Source organism: Plenodomus lingam (assembly GCF_022343315.1).
Source record: "Plenodomus lingam strain CAN1 chromosome Unknown scaffold_20, whole genome shotgun sequence".
NCBI lineage: Eukaryota > Fungi > Ascomycota > Dothideomycetes > Pleosporales > Leptosphaeriaceae > Plenodomus > Plenodomus lingam.
Genome location: NW_027093974.1, coordinates 1227227 through 1247569, shown reverse-complemented (window position 1 = coordinate 1247569; position 20343 = coordinate 1227227). Strand labels below are relative to the sequence as shown.

At 50.3% G+C, this 20343-nt stretch overlaps 7 protein-coding genes across 7 annotated transcripts; 2 read left to right on the top strand and 5 right to left on the bottom strand.

Annotated features, from left to right (window-relative positions):
• Positions 1-66: 66 nt before the first annotated feature.
• Positions 67-1553, bottom strand: IAQ61_011407 (uncharacterized protein; the record flags this gene model as incomplete). Its single annotated transcript, XM_003843912.2, has 2 exons — positions 67-1434; positions 1494-1553. 2 exons carry the CDS (start codon positions 1551-1553, stop codon positions 67-69), a joined length of 1428 nt encoding a protein of 475 aa, XP_003843960.2.
• A 1153-nt stretch (positions 1554-2706) lies between these two features.
• IAQ61_011406 (uncharacterized protein) lies at positions 2707-4274 on the top strand (the record flags this gene model as incomplete). The annotated part of the gene is made up of 3 exons (XM_066099182.1): positions 2707-2721; positions 2813-3691; positions 3759-4274. 3 exons carry the CDS (start codon positions 2707-2709, stop codon positions 4272-4274), a joined length of 1410 nt encoding a protein of 469 aa, XP_065950701.1.
• A 579-nt stretch (positions 4275-4853) lies between these two features.
• On the bottom strand, positions 4854-5899 carry IAQ61_011405 (uncharacterized protein). The gene is made up of 3 exons (XM_003843910.2): positions 5784-5899; positions 5357-5727; positions 4854-5303 (listed from the first exon to the last, which is right to left on the bottom strand). The coding sequence occupies exons 1-3, from the start codon at positions 5869-5871 to the stop codon at positions 4941-4943; spliced, it is 822 nt and encodes a 273-aa protein (XP_003843958.1). The 5' UTR covers positions 5872-5899; the 3' UTR covers positions 4854-4940.
• A 537-nt stretch (positions 5900-6436) lies between these two features.
• IAQ61_011404 (uncharacterized protein) lies at positions 6437-10902 on the bottom strand (the record flags this gene model as incomplete). The annotated part of the gene is made up of 5 exons (XM_003843909.2): positions 10688-10902; positions 10438-10626; positions 8066-10387; positions 7587-8018; positions 6437-7531 (listed from the first exon to the last, which is right to left on the bottom strand). Exons 1-5 carry the CDS (start codon positions 10766-10768, stop codon positions 6437-6439), a joined length of 4119 nt encoding a protein of 1372 aa, XP_003843957.1. The 5' UTR covers positions 10769-10902.
• A 214-nt stretch (positions 10903-11116) lies between these two features.
• Positions 11117-13026, bottom strand: IAQ61_011403 (uncharacterized protein). Its single transcript, XM_066099181.1, has 2 exons — positions 12716-13026; positions 11117-12650 (listed from the first exon to the last, which is right to left on the bottom strand). The coding sequence occupies exons 1-2, from the start codon at positions 12903-12905 to the stop codon at positions 11317-11319; spliced, it is 1524 nt and encodes a 507-aa protein (XP_065950700.1). The 5' UTR covers positions 12906-13026; the 3' UTR covers positions 11117-11316.
• A 1676-nt stretch (positions 13027-14702) lies between these two features.
• On the top strand, positions 14703-15587 carry IAQ61_011402 (uncharacterized protein; the record flags this gene model as incomplete). The annotated part of the gene is made up of 1 exon (XM_003843907.2): positions 14703-15587. The coding sequence occupies one exon, from the start codon at positions 14703-14705 to the stop codon at positions 15585-15587; it is 885 nt and encodes a 294-aa protein (XP_003843955.2).
• Positions 15588-16390: 803 nt separating this feature from the next.
• Positions 16391-20152, bottom strand: IAQ61_011401 (uncharacterized protein; the record flags this gene model as incomplete). The annotated part of the gene is made up of 2 exons (XM_003843906.2): positions 17239-20152; positions 16391-17189 (listed from the first exon to the last, which is right to left on the bottom strand). The coding sequence occupies exons 1-2, from the start codon at positions 19728-19730 to the stop codon at positions 16391-16393; spliced, it is 3291 nt and encodes a 1096-aa protein (XP_003843954.1). The 5' UTR covers positions 19731-20152.
• Positions 20153-20343: the final 191 nt, after the last annotated feature.

Here is a 20343-nt window from a genome sequence, read left to right as displayed (position 1 = left end):
TCTCTAGACGACTTTTCCAGCGGAGTGAGAGAACAAAGGCAAAAGTGGGATCACACCCTCAACTTTTCATAGACCCAGACGTATATCGAGAGCCCCTGTACCAACCCAGGCTTCCGCTTTACTCTTTCCGCGAGTCCCTCTCTTCGCTTTGACATAACCTTCTCCTCTATCCAGATCCTCAAGATTGCTAGAATCAAACTTGAGCTCACCGCTGTCAATCCTACCCTCCATGCTTCCGTACCAGCTGTACGGGTACCGCAAAGTCATTTTCCCGTCTTGGACGCTGTGATCACTGATAGAATTGAGCATGGGATCGTAAGTTCCATTCAAGGATTGCTGCCAGGATTCCTCAATCCAGAAATCGACGTCGCCCGCGTTCGACCTGGTGTAGATTTCGCTCAAAGTCTCCGATGTAGGTAGACCAAAGGGCAGGATGTATGCATCGATATTGCCGCTTTCGGTTGAGATATTGGTGTATCTGCCGTGTACTGTTTGGGATTCTATGTCGCCTGATGTGCTGTGTACCTTCGTGGAATGTGTGAGTGCGAATGCCGTCCAATACTCCACACTAGCTTGGATATGGATACTACCCGAGTTTGACACAACAGTAAGACTTTCGGGGCGGTAGTACGCTCCATAGTTTGGTACGTAGAAGATGCCAATTGAGCCGCTGTCGCTTTTGAGTGTGATATTGCCATGCGCGACATAGTACCCAAACATGGTCCCTGTTCCTACGCTCGCGTAGATGTTGTGAACTACGACTTCTTCCTCCCAGCCGTTTGCTTCGAATGTCGAGTCTCCGTGGGTGGTGTGTGTATGAAGATGCTTGATGTCCCAGTTGAGTTTGTGGTAGAACCAGATATCTAGGTTTTCCGACCAGATCGCAAATGTATCCAAGAGCTTTTTGGGCTCTGGACGAAGGTAGACCAAGACTTTGATGTCTGTACAGGAATTTCCGTTTTCAGAGGGAATGTAGTTGATGTCGAGCGATGTTTCTGAGATCTCAAAAGTGATATTGCGCAGTTCTTCCTCATCACTTGATTGTGAGATGACATGGACTTCAATGTCTGATTGCTGGGACGCATTACCACGCAGTATACTGATCTGACCTTGTAGCACCCGCTGTTGGCTGGATGTTGAAGAATCATTCAACCGCCATACTGTAACGTCGCTATCGGTGGAGATATTGTACCCAGATTGCCAAGATTGAGTCGTAGAAATAGAAGGGCAGTCTTTGTATTGCGGTTTGTATCGCAACATTTCAGGAATGCTAGTGGACCATTGAGGCTTATCATGAGCGCCGACGGAACGGGGAGCACCACATGGACTGTAGCGTCTCCAAAGAATTATAAAAGCGATTGCTAGGAGGCCAGCTTGAAGAGTGCTGAGACCCAATCTCCTCACAAAACATGAACGACATTTCTCACTTTCAACCTAGAAATCAAATCAGTCTCAGGACTCATCCGGTGTTGCCAGGACTCCTCCGTACGTACCACTGCACGAGCCTGGTCGTGCCCAGACTTTGGCGAAGAACCGTAGCTCACTTCCTTCATCGTTCTGTCGTTTCCTCACAGGCACAACAATGCAGCGAGCTAAAAAAAAGTGGCTAGATGAGAAAGATGCGACATTTCATGATGAGCCAAGTATGTAGATGTTAAAGGTTCGATGAGACTTCGCCTGAGATGATGGATGCCTTGCAGAAGTAACACCCACGCCGCACTAGCTTGAAACGCGGGGCGTAAGGCTGACAACGTGGAAGCTGTTGCCAACAACACAATTTCTTCGCAAGACATTTAATAGCCTCAAAATACTGGGTCCGCGTAGAGCCTAACCGTTTCTATGAGCTAATAAACGTAATCATGAAATTAGGTGCGATTTGCTACCACGCCTCCGCTTTGGTCTTTGTTTTGAAGTCATTATAAATTACATTAATCCTAGTTAAGCATTTCCGGATACTACCTACAAGACTTGATGGAATCCTGAATATAAGACCGTAAACCTTCTTAGTTTGAAGGGTGGATGTAGCAACGACCAGCCTCAGGCAACCAGGACGGACTCCGAAGCCTCCAGACGATATAGACACTTTGCAAACCCCTGTATTCAAAGTACCGGTAAGGCCACATCCCATGAATAACCTAATGGGTTGCTCCCTGACATCGCTCTAAGAACCCGATGTGTCGAATGGATCATTTTTTGCCCACCAGCAGACCAGCATTTCAGCGCTTCAACGACTCAAGGCGATCCTAGGTTTTACCACCACAGCTACATGTATATTCGAACCCACATAATTTTAGCGAAACGCTTACTGGTCTGGGGATTGAATTACCGCCCGTACCAGGTGGTCGATAGCTTCATCCACCACACTTCCACATGAGCAAATATTAACTCTTTTTCCTCTTACCGGGAATTACGCCGGGTGGTTCAGAGTCCAGTTGACAATGTATCCACCTTACCTAAACACTGCGCCCAAGTTTTGGGGCCGTAAATTGAGGCCAAGTGAGCAACCATCATCGAGGCCCGCCAGGCACCGCATAGCTTCTACATCTAAGCATCATGCTTGCCCTTTCCAACCCCGTGAAAAGGGCGATTGATGATGATCCTATGCTCCATGGATTCTCTTCTGTATGGCCTTGAAGCTGCCCAGCTTACATAGTTGAAAAAACTTGGGATAGCTGTGGAATCCTAACCATAGCCTTGTCTGCCAATATGAAGAAGAACTTTGTATTTGAAAGATATTTAAACATAGGGAGTAGACATCAATCATGTCGTCCATATCGCTGTCTTGACGAGAATCACTTTACTCTCACCACAGTCAACTTTCCTTTTTAATCAAATCAAATCGATCTTGAAGATGTGCTACATAACGTATCTATCACTTGTAGTCTTGCTATCAAAGGCACTTGCATATCCCCAGCCGATTGCTCAGGAGTCTGATGCGCCAGCCAAATTTATATTTGGAGCCATGGGCGACTCATGGGGTGTAAGTGGGCATCGTGTCTTTATCAATCAAGCTAACAACCAGCAGAGTGGCGTCTCCTGGAGTTCCGGGACACAATATGACGACAATAGTGACAACTGCATGCGCTACAAGTATGCATGGTCCACTGTCGTGAACAATTCCTACGACAGATGGACACCAAAGACCGACCAGACATCACAGTTTGAGTTCCAGGCGTGTTCTGGCGCGCGCTTGGAAGATATGCCTCGCCAGATGGACAAGATGACACGGCCCAAACTTGTGCTCATGGAGGCGGGCGGGAACAACGCAGACTTTTATCCCATGGCAGAGGCCTGTCTCTTCCGTAACAACCGTGACAAGGATTACGGAAAGTTCTACGAGGACGATGACCCGGAGAAGCCTGAAGGACAATGCAGGAGAGAGATTGGCCTGGTGAGAGGCAGACTGACAAACCCGGCCTCAGACCCCAACGAGCGCAGCGTGAAGGACAAGGTTATAGATACTATCAAGGCGTGGAGATACCACCCCTCGGTTGGCGGTAACGAGGCCAGCCTATTTGTACTTGGTTATCCTTGGTTCTTCGGCCTTGACTCAGCGTGTAATGACTGGACCTTTAGCGTTGTATACGCCAAAGAGAAGCAAAAAGTCGTCAGCGCAATGAGGCAGGAATTCAACGATCTCGTGGGTCACTCTCATCAACCAGAAGATGACGAAACTGACACAATTCCCCCTGTAGATCAATATGATGAATACGGCCATCCGAGAAGCTGTGGAAAGCTACAACGACGAGAAGATTCAGTATATTGACATCAATCCTGCCTTCCACCAGCACCGCTTCTGCGAGCCTGGACACAGTCGACTCGCTCAGTTCAACTGGGGAGACGATGTTTGGCTGTGGAACAGCCCTGGCAGATGGGTCACCATCAAGAATGGAGATGGGACGACGACATATGATACCATTGATGGAACTCTGCCACCCGCAGATGTAGTCAACGCTTTGTTGGATCACCCTGTTGATTCACCCAGAGAAGATGGCGGCTGCTCCGTCCAGGTCTATCAAGATCCCGCGAACCCAGACACGACCATGGAATGGAAGGCGTGTGCACAGGATTATGTCTTGGCTGGTAGCAATGCTGGTGGCTCCATTGCTAGAACGTTGCATCCTACGCAGAGTGGTCATGCGGGCATGGGCGATATCATCATTCAACGACTTGAACAGTATTATGGGCGTACCGACGATACGACCATAATCTTACCGACGCCGAACTGCCCCTTTGGCTGCGATTGCTCGGGCATTGTCCCTGTCTGCACCTGAGCATTGCTAGCAACGTACCATGTAGCTATATATATTTGATAAAACAGTGTCAATCGATAAAAGCTCTTTTATCTATCTGTTTGACTGCCTTGTGAACATCCACACTGCTTCGCTCACGGACGTACGTTGATCTTCAAGAAGCGAGCCCTAGTTCCCGTTTGCCTGGAGATTCACCTCGTCAGATGCTTCTCTGCAGATGATGTTTTCAATCGGACTATCTGAAAAGGTGACTGATCTCAGCTGCGATTGACAGAGAGTTGTTCAACATAGAGAACTGGCTCGGCATGTTTTGTATTAGTACTCGCATAAGTTTCGTTAGCTAAAATAAGCTACAACAGACACTCTTCCACTTTTGGCATGACGATTGAGTTTCGTGGTTGCCAGGATGACGGCCATCAAAGGATGCAGGGAATGGCCAATTCGTCTCCAAATAATCTTTCTACCTATCGAACAGCGAGAAGTTCCAAACGAAGGCTCGCTGCTCTTTCTGCCGTTCTACCCCAATACTCTTCCCATTGAGCATCGTTTGTCGACGGAAATTTTTGGGAGACATGCATATGGAGGAACCAAGCTCTTAGGGTGCATTCTATATTGGGTATCTGGTGTATGATATACGTTGTGTCACGTGTATACTTTTAATTATGGTATCAAGTCGACCGTAAGACCTCAACTCGACGGCTTCGTCCGCCCATACCTCTTACGCCAGCTCTGCACCCCTCTATCAATCTCATCACGCGTCACTCCATCCTTGATGAGCTGCATCGTAACGCCCAAAACCTCCACATTCTTGTTCCGACTCTCATCGTCAAAGAACAGCATCTCTTCAAATTCAACACCGCTGTCCTTGTGTATCCTATGAAAATGCGTCTTCTTATCGCCAGGATAAATCTCTTGGTAATCAAAGTAGTCTATCGCGCGTGTGGACGCCCCAGATGCGCTGGGGATCTTGAGCAGTTTCAACATCTCGCGACCGAGGTCTGGGGCCGAGGTGCGTGAGGCGGCGCCAATGAGGATGGATTTTTGTTTGAGCTGGATTTTGTGAGTTTGGATGGGATATTGAGTAATCTACGGGGGGACTGTACTGCTTCTAATATGCCGCCTACATCGTTGTAGAAGCCGTAGCCTTCGCCATAGCGATCCTTGACCTTTAGGCCGCCTTCTGTAGGTTTGAGCGGTCCTGAAACATGCGTGTCAACCCAGAAGGGCCATAATGTGTAGTCCAGGTCGAAAACGACCATCTTGGGGAGTGGGAGGCCATCAGTGAATGTTGATGGCCATTCAGTCTTCTCTGGTAGTGTTGTAGTGGGGGTTGTGTCAGTCGAGGCTGCTGCGTTGGGGCCGCGGCGGGGCATGATCAGCCACAGAAAAGCGCAGGAACGCGGGTCGTTGAAGTATGGAGAATGCAGTGATTGTGAAGACGATGTAGATAAATGTTCGGAATATTGCCAGCTTGCTGTATGTGCGGTTTGAGGATTTGTATTAGACCACGAAAGATTTTGGCGTGCTTACCGGTACGGTACTCAACCCAGCCCACACCATTCTTTATCGCAATATCGCGGTCTGAGCATGACGTCGACGCGTCGCCCAACAACACCATAATGAACTCACTACGTCCTATCCTTAGCCTAGCCAACTCCTAAAAAAAATCATCTGCCTTACCAAGTAGCTTCTGTAAAACCCCTAATACACCTACCTGCCTTCCCTTACCACAAACGCGCTCTCACGTGACCGCGTACTCAACCCAACTGCCGGGGGGTATATCTACTCACGAAAGAAGAGCCCTAACGCTAGATATCGATATTCTAGTGCTGTGATTTACCAATCACCAAGACAGCGGCTATACAACACCAAATTTCCTACAGCGAAGCAACGCAAAAGAAAACGACAATATGCCGTCCGTCGCAGAACTAATGGACATATACCTCTCCTTTCATACTTTCGTCTCAGCAGCACATCAATCCCTCAACCAGGTGGTACTCAGTAGTACTCCCCAGGCAACCGCTCATATGAAAAAATTAAAATAACAAAAGCGCTTATAATCGTGAGAGACAAGATATTACTGGTTTGACTCCAATTGTGTAAAACCTACATTTAAATCGCCCCTGTCTGCGTCAGCCCAGAGCAAGGGAGACAGAGAGAGAAAGAACCCAGTCCTAAGAGCTTTAGAACCCAAAAGCATCTAACAAGCTATTCGCATCCGGTTCCTTGAACTGCGTGGGCGGGGGTTTCTTCTTCGGCTCTTGCTTGACCCTCTCCTCCACCTCGCCATCCTCGCCACCCTCCTCATCGTCATCAGTCTCTGACCCCTCCTCCCCACGCTCATCCACCCCATCCCCGATCCCATTCCCAATCCCAATCCCAACCCGGCCCTGATCTCTGACCGGCAAATCTGCAACAACAAGACTACTCCGTCTGCGCAACAACTTCCTTGGGTCAAAGCCCACTTGCTTCGCTGGTATCCCACCATCGTCCCTTTTCTTTGTGGCAGAAGAAGGTAAAGGAGGCGGGAGAAGAAATTCCCACCTCCTCACGAGATCAAGAGCGAGTACGTCGCACCCCATACGGCCATACAGCGCACAAGTATGCATGACGAAATCCCATTCTTCTCGGCCCAAGATACCCATTGCACCTCTCAGCGTCTGTAGGCTCTTGTCCCGGAGTTGTTTGTACAAGACAACGAGCGCTGGATCATCGCTGAGATAGCTCTTTGCTTTGAGATTCGGCGTTTCGGGGAGATTAATAAGGCGATGGAGTGGCGTGATCAGTGCTTGGACTGCTGTGTCCCGGCGGTTAAGAAGCCAATAGGCCCAGGTCGCGAGCCAGCGATTTCCTTCCCTCGCGGCTTGTGGGAGGATCTTATCTCTCAGGAAGTTCAAGAGGACAGGGGAGTCATCTCCGCCGTATACACGCGCAACGGCAATGGCGAGTTGAGTGTCGCCGAGCTGGTTGTGCAACACGCTGACGGCGTCTTGAAGATGGTCTGCGAGTAGGAAGAACGACGCTGCGTACTCGAATCTCCGGCGTCCCATGAGTGCGTATGCGTTCTTGAGTGCAGCCGTCTTCCAACGCTCCTCGTTGAAGTTGTTGCTGAGAAGACGGTGAGTGGCGCCTTGTTCGCGGGACCAAGTGGCTATGCGCCAGAGGCCTACAAGGACGGGTTTCTTGCGGAGTGCAAGGTAATAAAGAGCGCAGTCTACAGGGTTCTTCTCCTCAGTCTTAGTGTATTCATTGCGGGCTATCACTTCGAATTGGGAGCGCTATTGCAAGAGTCAGTCATGATCAAACAGTAGATTCAGAAGCCAGGAGGCTCACCAAGGCGTTGATATCATTCAGCCACATGAAGACTCCGCATTCTTTCGCATGTTGCCATAACATCTTGCCGTTGAAGTGCCGGCTGACAAGGTCTACAAGGATATCTTGGCTGCTGGAGTGGAAGGCCCAGATAATTTCTCGCCAGGAGATTGGCCCTTTGTGTGCATTGCTGAGAACGTGCTGGCGGAAGAATAAAAGGAAGCGACCCGCATTATTATCAATGGAACGGCGATGCTTCTCTACCGTTCCAATACATTCGACAACGTCAGCCAAGTGGAATTGCTCGCGACTTGATAGCAGTGGTATCTGCTTGGTGGTGAGAAGGTCCTTGAGATTAGCAGCCACTTCCTCGGTCACCGCCTCGGGCTCATTGTCCTCGGAGAAATCGACATAGGAGCTATGTGTCTCCTTTCTGAGAGCAGTCATGTGTGTCTAGATCGATCAGGGGTAGTCTACAGCAAAGGACTTGTAATGCTTACCTCGTCCTCGCAAAATTCCTCCGGCAGAAAACCCAGAGAACTATCAAGCTCCTCGCCCTCGATCCAGAACTTGAGCTTCTGGTACAGGCGAATCAAGATCCTCTGCACCAGCAGCAATTTGCCAGCCAACACACATTGCGACAGTAATTGTGGATGATATACTGGCAGAGGGCCATTGAGACGACTGACAGCGGTAAATATGTCGATCGATGCCGTTTTGCGCGCAATCGTCCGCAAGCTTGGAAACATGGCTTCAGATACCTGGACATATTCATCTTGTATAAAAAGCTGGTTGCCCGCACCTATCACAAGGTTGCCACTACCCAACCACACGGAATCGCCGATTGGATGTGGTGTGATGTCCCGGATGCGTATATCTCGGATTTGCACCCACGATGGGCCAGCATTGAGGTAGTCATACCGCAGCTGCGCGTAAATAGCGATTCGATGTGGAAAGCCGACTGCGAGAATACTCTGATTATCAGGCGTTGATGACCAATCTAGGTCTTGTATAACCCCATTGCCTTCGAATGTCTCCTCATACTCTAGCTGAGCACTCCTAGTGTTCCAGATAGTGAGCGTTGTTCTGTCAGCGTCGACTAGAGCAGCCTTTCGTATTGAGGTGCCACTAGCAAGCGATGGCTCGCGAATGCTAGTTTCCACTTCAGATGTCATGAGCCACTCCAGCCTCTGCTCCTCTGCGTTGACCCTGGCTGTCCATGATTTAATGACTCCGGACTTGGTGTATGATATCGCGACATCACGTGCGAATGTGTCGAGGAAGCCTGAGATGGCCGGAGCCGAACCTGCTGGGTCAACAGGTAAGACAAAAGCAAGATCGTCACCTGAACCGAGATCGAACATGGAATGCTGTGTTAGGGAAGCTTGTGTATGGCCATTCGTGTGTCCATTGGTCGTTGCTATACTAGAAAGCTTGCGACCAGTGATAGGATCTCGATCTAGCGGTGGCAGTGTAATTTCCCAACATATCCCCTTCATGTCCGAGCTAATGGTAGCGATATGAAGGCTTCTGCCACCAGCCTGGGTCTCAGGAACGACTATCAAGCAAAGCGGTTTGCCCTGAAGCTTATAAGCACAGCGTGTCACTTCCTGGGCTTCGTACCCTCGTGTGTCCCAGAGAGAAATCTCATTGTGATGTAGAAAGACAAGAAAGTTGCCTTCTTGGAGCAACGCTGTTCGATGTATGTGTTCGGTGACTTTGACGCTACTGTGTCGATGCAGTGTCATGCCCTGATCACTAGGTCGTTGCAACCACACAATGCATTCGTCTGTGACAGTTCTTGATACGAGCGCACGACCACTGGGTGTTCGATTGACTTTCTTGATAGCGTGTGAGTGGCCTGTCCACATGGCCTTGCGCTGGATGCGCTGAGGTTGCGGCGACGGATCGAAGAGATAGTCGATGCGTGATTCCAGCCATTCGATGCGCCCGTCGAAATGGTGTGACAGGATGGTAAAGTCGTTGCCTGGCTTATCATCAATGAAAGCGTAGAATTGCACATTGTCTTCGAGAGCCTTCGGTTCCTTTGCGAAGTGCAGATGCAGCCCATCGACATGAGCAATGTTGAAGACATCTGTAATCTTCTTGCCCGTCGCGCCTATATTTTCAAAGCCCCACGCAGACATGTTGCCTCGGTCGTCCAATACGACGCAAATCTCGGGACTTCGGTGCGCGACCTCAATGAGATGATGCAGCGCAATGCCATGATCCTTTTCCTCTGGCGATGCTTGTTCCATAGCTCTTTCTGTGGCACGCGTAAAGTGCCTGCTATCGATGAAGAATGCGAACCGCTTGTACGACTGCTGATCCAGGGGTACATGTCGTGTCATGATGGATTCCATAAGGTCAACCTCAGCCCACATGTGCATACCATGCACCCCATGATGCTCGCCTGGGACCCAGACGCGCGCCTTGTGATCTGCGCAGATGGTGTACAGTACATTATCCGCTGGTTGATCCTTGTGGAGAGGGTGTCGCCAGTGCAGCCCGGTGATGGTCTTGGGGTGAGCCAGATAGAAGTATGCGAAGCTCTGGTCCGCCGAGCCAAACGATGTGCGTCGCCAAATCTTCAGCAGCCTGTCGTATTGGCCAGTCGATGCTATCAACTCTGCGTCGGGCGAGAAGTGGGCAAACTTGACGGGGTTGGCGAGTTGCCTCTCCCAGATCTGTTCGGTAACGTCGTGGGTATTGAAGAAGGTCAGCGAGGCACTGCCAGCCAGCAATTCGTCTGGCATGCCCCATGACAATGTCGTTATGGTGTCGTCCGGGTCCGTGAGAGCCATGCTGCCCTGCAGCGACCACTGCGCGCATCAGCATCCCTAAAAGCGCATTTGTCTCCCTGTCCACGCACCTTGATCGCGCCTTCATCTTGCCCATATGGCCGGTATATGTAGATATGGTTTGTTGAACAAGCTGCAAGCTTGCCTGTGGCTTCGTCCAACGCGACAGCCTCGAGTTCAGACTCCTCGTCAATATAGATGGTTTGGAGGACGTGGTTGGGACGATCAAGGACTACCAGCGCGTTGCCAGAGATGTAGGCCTGTTGAGCAAGCTTTGTCAGTTTCAGGGCACGGCGAAAGACGCAATCGCAGCCATCCTACAATGATCTGTACGCCCTCCCATAGGCCTTGGGCGACGGCTTGCAGCTTAGCCTGCGGCCGTCCTGGGAGTATTCCGCGCATCAATTGAGTAGACGACTATCGCGACTACGGCGACTGCATTGTGCCGACAAGAACAGTGGGCATGAGAGGATATCTGGGCAAAAGATCAGAGTGTCGTGCACGCGCTGCCGTAGGTCTCTTCAATGTCTTGCCATCATGCATGCATGGATCATTGGGTGCTGGGCTTCAGCGAGCTCACGCGCACGGTCCCACATCCAGTGTCGTCACATTTGGGTTGCGCCGGCTGGCTACGCTACTTCACAATGACAGGTCACACATACACAGGTAGAGAGTGCTCTCTTGGGATCCCAAAATCTTGCCATGTAATCTTTTGCATCATCTAAAAAGAGGGTAATAGGATAGTGAAAGATGTATTTGAGAGCTCTTGCAACGATTAGCTGAGCCGTCGTATTGCTGTAAGCGCGTTGTCGTCACTTTTAAACGTCCAAAGGTCTATCCGCCCGATCTGGCCTAGTCTATCCCCACCAATCAGCCCTATGAACGCCCAGATTGAACCCTTTTATATCATCCCAAACTTTTCATCAACTTCGCTGCCCATGCATCTGCTTTTATGCCATAGTCCTCTGTACTGACCCCTCAACTTCGCCCTGTTCACTCTTGCCCTTCCATTCCACCGTCACCGTGATACCACGGTCATCCCCCTTCTCCTTTGCATACGTCAAGGTACCCTCCAACACACTACCCTTCTTGAACGCCTGCTTCCTCGCGACATCGTCATCCAGCAGTAGAACCGCTTGATGCCAATGTGTCGGTGTGTTGCTTGGTCCTGTCGAGAAGCCCAGGCCAGGTATGCCATTCTTGCCCCAGTCGACATTGTCAAGCGTCTTTACATCTTGTGAGCTGCCAGAGTGAATGAATATCGTGTCGAACCAGATCGCAATCGCTTGCAGGCACGCTATATCGCGTTCAATTGTCATCCTCAAAGGAATCTTGAAGCTGAGATCCTGCACCGAGACAGTCTTCATTTCTAGTAAATGCGAGGTCGCAGTCCCACAAAGCGCCTTCTCTGGTACATCAAAGACACCAATCTCGTGCCTGTTGAGCAGACCACCGGGAATCATGGGTGAGAAGTCAAAGCCGTAGACGTCTTTCCAGAACTTCTCGCTCGTGCTATCCGCTATCCAATCTGCATCTGAGATGGGTGCGAGGCGGATATTGCAATGACTTGGGACCAGGATGCCGTCTGGCTTGAGATACATGTCTCGTGCGCGAAGTACCGAGTCGAGCATGCCTTCGAAGAGCAGACCATACCCCATCCATTCCGAGATGATGATATCGACCTTCTCTTTACCAATTAGGCGCTGCGTGTTGAAGTCCTCTACGCGTCCTTGGATGACTTCAATGCGATCAGCGTACCCGTTTTTGGCAATGATCTCTTTTGCGCGTGTGACGATGCCCGAATTATCGACTGCAAAGACCTTCTTCGCGCCTGCACGTGCACTAAAGAGAGAGAGAATTCCGGTTCCGCATCCAACATCGAGGACAACTTTGTCTTTGAAGACTTCGAGGTTCTTCTCGATGAAGTCGCGGTAGCCTTCAGTTCGTACACGATCTTCAATCATCTCTCGGTGGATACTGTTGCCTTTGTACGATTCAAAATAGTCCTGGTCACGATCGCTGGTGAGTTTGATGTGCGACAGGTCCTCTGGCATGTCTTTGTGCAGTGCCGCTTCGAATTCATCGTAGTCAACCGCTTTCGTATCGCTATCTGGCATGAGCTCCCCAAGTTCGAACAATAAGGCGTCATCTTCCAGTACGGGTTGCAGAAACTTGTCGTCGGAGAGATCTTGAAATGAGATGCTAAGTAATTTACTGTCTGTGCCCTTCTTTGCTTCTGCACGCAGGTAGTTGACCAGCTTGATGATTGTGAGTTCATCTGCATCTACCCTTCTAGTCAGTAGTGTCCCAAAACAGTAAGGCGCTAGTAGTTTCTGTGATAGAACTGACCAGATCCTAAGCCCTTGATCGTCTCATGCAAATCGAATGAATGCTCTGACTTGCAGTGCGCAGTCAGATCCGAGATGCTGCTCAATTGCTGATCGCAAAACAGGCATTTGAAGCTAGTTGTATCTGGCTCGCTTGCATCCTCCACGATGCTGCCCACAGAACTCGCCGTGTCTGAATCGCTGTCCGCCATGTTGAGTGGAGAATTTTGATACCGACGGTATAGTTGTCTCGCTAACAAATTTATATGAAAGACTGTTCTTGGTAGGTTCTCAAGTGAGAGTGTACCTATCCAGTTGCCTGGGTAAAGAAAGTTCTGCTGTTAGTGTTGTTTTTGTGGGCGAGGCTGCGGGGTAGGTCTGTAGCGCTTTCCGTACTCAACACCACGCCTTGGTAGTGATGTATCACGAATTTACCTCTTATCTTCCATTTCATGTGATATTATGAAATGGCCTTTTGTATGTGAAGGTACTGGGCTGTACTGATGTGTTGCTTCACTATCAACTACCTCTACGCTACCTACCCGCATATAAAATGTCCGACTCGATACCATTTATGATTCTTGGATTATCACACTCACCCTATTACGATTACCTCTTTCTACTAATGTGGTATGTGACTCGGAACAAATCTACGATTTGATGAACTGGTACACTGTGCAAGAACAAGCCGACCTCGATGCTATGGTCGCATTAGATACAGCCACAGACATCGCCGTGATGTCTAGACAGCTCGAGGCCATCACCCTCATCGCTTTTGAAGAGCCAATCTAGATCAATTTCAACATGCTTGTCCACAAATCCCGCCTGTCTCATGGTACATGCCTTGCAACTAGATGTGTCCCCGGTCATGAAGACCAGCTCTTCCGGGACAATTCTCAGAACTGGGCAAGGCTATTCACTACGCATGACTATACTCAACGTGGAAGAAGGTGTTTTTGGGTGCACATGGTGCTAGGTTTTATAGCTCAATCTTGATCTCTAGATCTATTTAGTTTATGATATATTACTGTTTTGATCCTACCAGGAATGTTACGTAAAAATGACAGAGCTATGTGTCAAAATTGCTAGATCTCATATAGCTTGTGATAGTCATGAGCTGCCATATGCAAAGTATTCGTGATATTTGCGAGCAACGAAACCGCCCTAGATGTGTATCATAATTGTAGCAGCATGATCGCCATTTTCAACGCTCTAGTCATACGCATTGTGATGATCCTTAGCTTTCCTTACTCAATCATGTTTGGTCTGCGTAGGCAGGGTTTCGATTTATCATTCTCCCAAGGTGTTCCGCTTTTATTAGCACTTTAAAGGTCGCAGCTGATACGCTCTTGATTGTCCATTTGCAAGTGTTTACCATATGGTACGAGACTATCACAACAATATCTTCTACTCTCCTAGCTATGCGGATACGATTGTTTCCAACGGACAAATGAGGTCGGGAACAGCATCGTTGTGCCAGATGTACCCAAAGACAGTGGCGCACCAGTATGATGAGCTAAATGGCTAGCGAGCGCCACTGAATCCTGTGGATTGAACTCTACAGCCGCCCTCGACACCGTGTCGCGAGCAAGATACTTATCCTCATTTTAGCTTACGTCTTGCATGAAAATTTGAATCGCATTGCAGCTGACTTGATTATAGAGCATCGCCAAGAACTGCTGGACGGTCTTCCCTCATCACCCCCCGTCAAGATGCCACCAAAGCGGAAAGCCGGCCTGCACTCAATTCAATGACTGCCAAGTTGGCTGGATCAAATGAGGATCTTGCACCAACGGATGGATGGAATCGCAAGCCACAAAGCACTACTGCGATCATCAGACTCAGAAGCGAGGCTGCTGCGCCTTGCAAGGCAGCATCGAATGTACGCGGTGTCACGACTCTCCAAAATGTATACAAGACATTGCCCTGCCAGATTTCTTTCTGCTTAGAGTACAAGATCATCTGGATAATTACCTGGGCTCAATCTACGTTATTCTTCGCATCCTCACATGATGCATCTACTTCTGAGAGCAGTTCTGTTAACCGCCACAGCGACAGCGCAATTGACAACATCCTTCTGGGCCCCATTATTTCCTCTGGGAAGTGACAAAATTGGTTATTACGGCTCCGTAATCAATGCAAATGCCAGTCATACCACCTATTTCTTAACATTCGACAACGGCACCGACTATACAGCATTGGGCTATGGTTATTCCAACCAAACCATGACCGTTGGGCCCAATATCTACGAACAGTCCACGACCGTGAACTTTGGAGTCCCAAGACCAGTCACAGGAGTCGATATGAACGCCTACATTCTGCGCTGTGAGAGAGAGGACAGGACGAACGCAAACGCAAACGCAACCTGCACCGCTAGCTACGGCCCAAATTACGTCTACGCAATGGCCTGCGATGTTCCACGGACGGGTACTGAGACGCAGGTCTGGAGCCGGACGATAACCCACAGCGGCCGTCTATCGTACTCTGCTGGTGTCGAGACGATTTTACAGACATATATCCTTTTGCCCGACACAGAGCCTGTGCCCGCATGGTGTGAAGAGGGCCCAGGTGTGCGTACAGTAGGGTCGGCCACGACTTTCGATGCCCTGCCAACCAGCTTTGGGACGTTCCAGGTTGTGGTCACAGCGGGTTTAGAGAAGCTGGATGCGACGCAAGGAGCAGGTGTGACGGCGTCGAGCGCACAGCCGACAGCGACGGGCCCACCTAGTGGTGCTTCCTCTGTCGCGGGAAGCTCTGGGCTCCCAGAGGCAACTGGGGCAGCTGTAGCTTTACGCATGCAGGGCGGCGTGGTGATGGGATTGGGAGTGGCGGCCGCAGCATTGGTAGTTCAAGACATGATTAGGTATTGTGGCATACGCGCACTCATCTCTTGATTTGTGCTCTAGCTAGGTAGCTTAACCTCAATCGAGTCCGGAGGAAAGAGACATACAGCATTGCAACCGCGGTTCCAATCATCATAGTAGCACAGAAAACACCACGAGACAATTGTGATGGGGTAAATAACTTTTGGTATATTTCCAAGCCGCTGTGCGTATACACCTTGTCAACGCGAAAGCAAAGATTCATTGAAGTCCCGTCATCGTATTTGAAACGCTTAGAGGCATACAACCTTTCTTTTTCTCTGGTCTTTTTCTCTGGTCTTTTTCTCATGAAACATCATCCATAATGCACAGCGGGCAAACCCGTCGTTTGCAGTCGCAGCGTATTGCCATGAACATTGCAAGCCAATCGACATGTAGTTAAAGCGAGACATGTGTTAGTATCTGGTACAAATGCTACTGTATACTATCTCCCAAATCTAGAGGCTTTTAATGGGACATGAAACGGGAGACACATAGATATGCAATAGGAGACAGACGGATTCAAAGACACTATTTGGCGACGACGGTGTGTGTGTGATAGAGAAAGAAGAGAGACGATGAAGTGAGGGGAATTAAACCTATGTGTAAAAAACGTAGACAAGACTTGAAATCCTCAGCTGCAAAGGTCCGATTTCCCATCAGCATATGAAATATTCCATAAAAAAACAAAAAAACTTCTAACAGAAAAAAAAGTTGCATGATGCAAATTCAAATATCCTAACCCGAGCACGTATCTCGCAGAGATTATACCATCAGCATGTGAACAGCTTGCTCCATTTTCCAACGCTCCAACGCCCAAGCCCAATCTATCATGCTCAGCGATACTCATTTGAATTATACGACGGCCGATTGGTCTGGTATCCGCCTCCCCTACCGCCACGATTGCCACCCCTACCACCACCACCACCTCCTCCCCGTCCACCCCTGTCATCGCGAGGTTGGCTGTTATAAGCATTCCCGCCTGCGCCCTGGTACCCTCCGCCTCCGCCTCCGTTCCTCCCTAATATTTCATCCGCAGACCGATAGAATCTCTCGTCTCTTAATGAATTGTTGCCAGGTGGTCCACGTGGTGGCGGTCCACCATGCTGTTGCTGATTCGTGTTGCCCATCCAGGTAGGTCGCTGGGCAGCTGGTGGGGGTACGTAACCGCCTTGAGGCGCACCCTGCCAGCCTCCAGCGATGTTGGGCGGAGGAACCCAACCTGGTGGTGGAGGAGGTAGGAAGTTCGGGCTGCCGGCTTGAGGAGGCCACGCGGGGAAGGAAGACGGAGGAAAGTTTGGCTGTTGACTGCCATAACCACCACCGTTGTTATATCCACCGCCTTGATTGTTGTAGCCACCCCGACCACCGCCATTGTTGTACCCGCCGCGCCCGCCACCGTTGGCATTATTGTAGTTGTCATTACGATTGTTGTTGTCGTAGCCTCCTCGGCCTCCTCCGCGACCACCTCCTCCACGGCCGCGGTATCCGCCTCGTCCGCCATTGCGCTCGTTAGCACGTCGTACGGACTCGGCTTCGCCTGGACTGAGGGCTGGCTTGGGTAGTTTGCACCCTTCGAGGAGGACTGACCTGTGGGCGCGGTTATGGCTGAGACTTGGCATTTCGTAATATACTCTGTGCGTTCGTTAGTAAGACCTTGTAGGCATACAGGAACACAACTTACCTCATTGAGCGATCTTGGACAATCTCAAATTCGCTGTCTCCATCAAGATCAAAAGGCGGGACCAATTGACTGTCCATCACAAACATGTCGTGCGGTGCCATTTCACCGTGCAGGGCTCTACTCTTTGCTGGATCGATGACGTGCTTCTGTTGGCCCTTGCGATATAGAGCCTTTTCCACATCATCGAATAGACCACTCTCTTGCGAAAACATCAATGTTTCTTTACCAAACTCGTTACGCTTTCTCTCATCGTCTGTAAGTTCGGGGTACTTCGTAGCCATAGCGGCAAGGAGTCGTTTCTCGTCAATGAACGGCAAGATAGCTACACCCTGCCATGCGAATTTCTTGCCATTGAGATCAATAGGAAAGTCAACTGGGTAGAAATCGATAATCGGACTGTCCGCATCTGACATGAGGGGGCGGAAAGGCTCAGGAATGGCGTGGTTCGATGCTGCGGGCAAGACACCCATCAACTGCTCGTACGGATGGAAGACGGTCCCCTTCTCAAAGAGCTTACGTGGGTCCATGTCTTCCAGACCTACGAAATCGGCCGCAAAGGGGGCGTAGTGATGTGGGAAATACCACGTCCACGAAGGGCAACCTTGCATGTAGTATGCCAGGACCCAGCAAAGGCCCTCAGCATACTGACGTGCGACTTTGTTACGAAAGGCAATATCGTTGGGGTCGACATGGAACTTTTGCTCGTAGTAACGCTCTTCGTAGCCAGGCTCCCATAGCTTGATTGTGTCCTCGGGAGTCTCGTCGGCATTCGTTTTTGGAGTTTCTGCTGGCGTATCAGGGACAACAGGCGTGGTTCGTCCGGGCGTGCCGTTGTCAGCGTCCTCTATTTCATCGGCCTTGCGCTTGCCAAGATTCACAGGCGTCTCAGCGCCAGAGGCAGATTCCGATTCTGCCGGCGTCTCGCTCTCCGGTGCACTGGTGCCTGCGGCTTTCGCCTGCATTTGCTCCTTCAATCGTGCTGCGGCGCTTTTGTTCGAGGTGTCTCGTATGTGGAGCATGTCGTGGTGGACAGCGCGTACTGCGTTGGACTGTGCTTCCTTGGGGTCGAAGAATACAATGCCTGAGTTGGTGTACGTATCTGTACTCTCTTTGACGGGCCTAAATCCCGGTGTGATGCCTGCATCCTCGTCACGACGCTGGCGTTTGTTACCGTTATGGTAGGCATCGCGCGCCTCACGCCTGGCTCTATTAGCAGCCTGACGATCAGAGACTTCCTTGCGTTTCTTGAAGATATCAGCCTCTCTACTCGCAAGAGCTGAGAGAATCTGCTGTACACGGCGCATGTCTGGGAAGCCATCTTTGGTGACATAGTCATCCATTTCGGCTGCCAGGTCACGCCAGATACTGATAAGCAAGTCGATACCTTGATCTCGAATCTCTAAACTGGGCAGATGAGGCAAGAAGTCATTTCCGACGAAGAAACACATAAACACCCAGTCATCGAGCGAGCGCTCTAGATCGTACTTGAACTTGCGCTTCGGCGTGTCCATCTCCACAGCCAGGTACTCTCGCAAAATGTTGGTGTGCAACCAAATGAAGGGCTTGAGTTGATGCTCCGAGTTGGCCCACTCTTCAGCAGCCTCCTCCTCGGTGAGCTTCTTCCCATCATCCGGAAACTCACAGTTGTTGCGAATATGGCCCTTGCGCCCACAACGTGTGCAGGTTTTATCCTTACCAGAATCGTAGAAGACGTCTTCTCTGAGAACACGGAAGTGAGGTTCATGAGTTGCAAGACTCAACATGATTAAATCGGCATCTAGACCGTAAATGACATGCGAGGTGTTGGGGTCATGTGTAGGCATTGAACGCTGAGAGCGAATAAAGTTCATGATTTTGTGTTCTCCTTCACCCGGCACGGACGAGTCTGAGATGATGACTTTCATGTCCTTCCATGAAGGATCTGTCGTGAATTTGTATGCACACCAGTATTGGAGACTCTCAGCAAGCAAGTGCATGAACGGTGTGCCAGGTGTAATTGCGTTTGAGTCCCAAGTCTTCTCTACAACTTGTTCAAGACTTGTCACGTCTTCTCCGCGACTCGCCTTTTGCGCAGTGAGAACCTTCTGGAACTCGGCGCGCTCGACATCCTTTTCCGCCGCTTCTCTCGCAGAACGGAAACGACGCGAACGCTGTTGGTTCATTTTGGCGCGAGGTGCGACACCATCGACAGCCATGTAGAGCAGCTTGCGTGGCCGGACCATGCCGACACAGCGGTCAGTGTACTCAAATATGGCCATCATCATATCGGCCTCAGTCTTGGGCGCAGCTTTGTCTTCGGGATGCGAACATGGGTGCACAATGCCGTTCATGTCGAGGTACAAGTTGTCGAATTCTTCGCCGTTGGGGTTGGGCCCACAACGGTCTACAGGGATGATCTCGTCGCCCACTTTCTTGGGCAACTCTTCCTGAACGGTCGATACAATCTTGGGGTATTTCTGGCTGAGCCAGCGAAACATAGCGGGGACACCCATGACGGCGACGGGCGCTGGCGTGCGCGCGGTGTGGAAAAGGTGGAGGTGTAGGTGTAGGTATAGGTGTAGGGGGAGTTGGTGGTAGAAGCTGAGTAGTAGAGTAGTAAGGCGACAGCGGTGAAGGTGTGAGCAGGTGTACTAGAAATGTTCTGGAAATCTTCTAGTACTGGAGATGCTACGAGAGATGCGATAGGGCTGCTAGCAAGGCTATGTCGATGAGCTTGCAGCCTGAAAGAAAGAAACAGCCTTGGGGAGGCGCAAAAGGGAACGGAAGCGCGGCTGTCTAGTCACGGGCAGTGTCCGACGGGATGACCGACTATCCTGGAGTCACCGAGTTGCAAGGCGCACTGCACTTGAGTCTCGGACAGGGTGCGATTCGGTTTGCGATGGTGTTTTGCGACTGGAGAGAGAAAGGTTGGGAGGAAGAGCATTGGGCGAACTAAAAGTATGGTTGAAGATGAATGCCAAGATTTCGGAGGCCGACGTATTGCCGGCGCAGCAGCCAGGAGCTGAGTGACAGGGATGTTTTTGGTTCCAGGGACGTCCGACCCTTACCGGTATTATAGAGTACGTGGAGGGTCCACATGTCGACGACTGGGAGAGACCACGCCGC

Excerpts from the sequence above, each read along its gene's own strand:
- IAQ61_011403 (XM_066099181.1), bottom strand. The coding sequence starts at position 12,905 with ATGGCGGACAGCGATTCAGACACGGCGAGTTCTGTGGGCAGCATCGTG. Across the intron at positions 12,651-12,715 it reads GATCAAGGGCTTAGGATCTG|ATGCAGATGAACTCACAATC; the intron begins GTCAGTTCTATC and ends CTAGAAGGGTAG.
- IAQ61_011405 (XM_003843910.2), bottom strand. The coding sequence starts at position 5,871 with ATGGTGTTGTTGGGCGACGCGTCGACGTCATGCTCAGACCGCGATATT. Across the intron at positions 5,728-5,783 it reads CTGGGTTGAGTACCGTACCG|CAAGCTGGCAATATTCCGAA; the intron begins GTAAGCACGCCA and ends CCGCACATACAG. Across the intron at positions 5,304-5,356 it reads TAGGCGGCATATTAGAAGCA|CTCAAACAAAAATCCATCCT; the intron begins GTACAGTCCCCC and ends CACAAAATCCAG.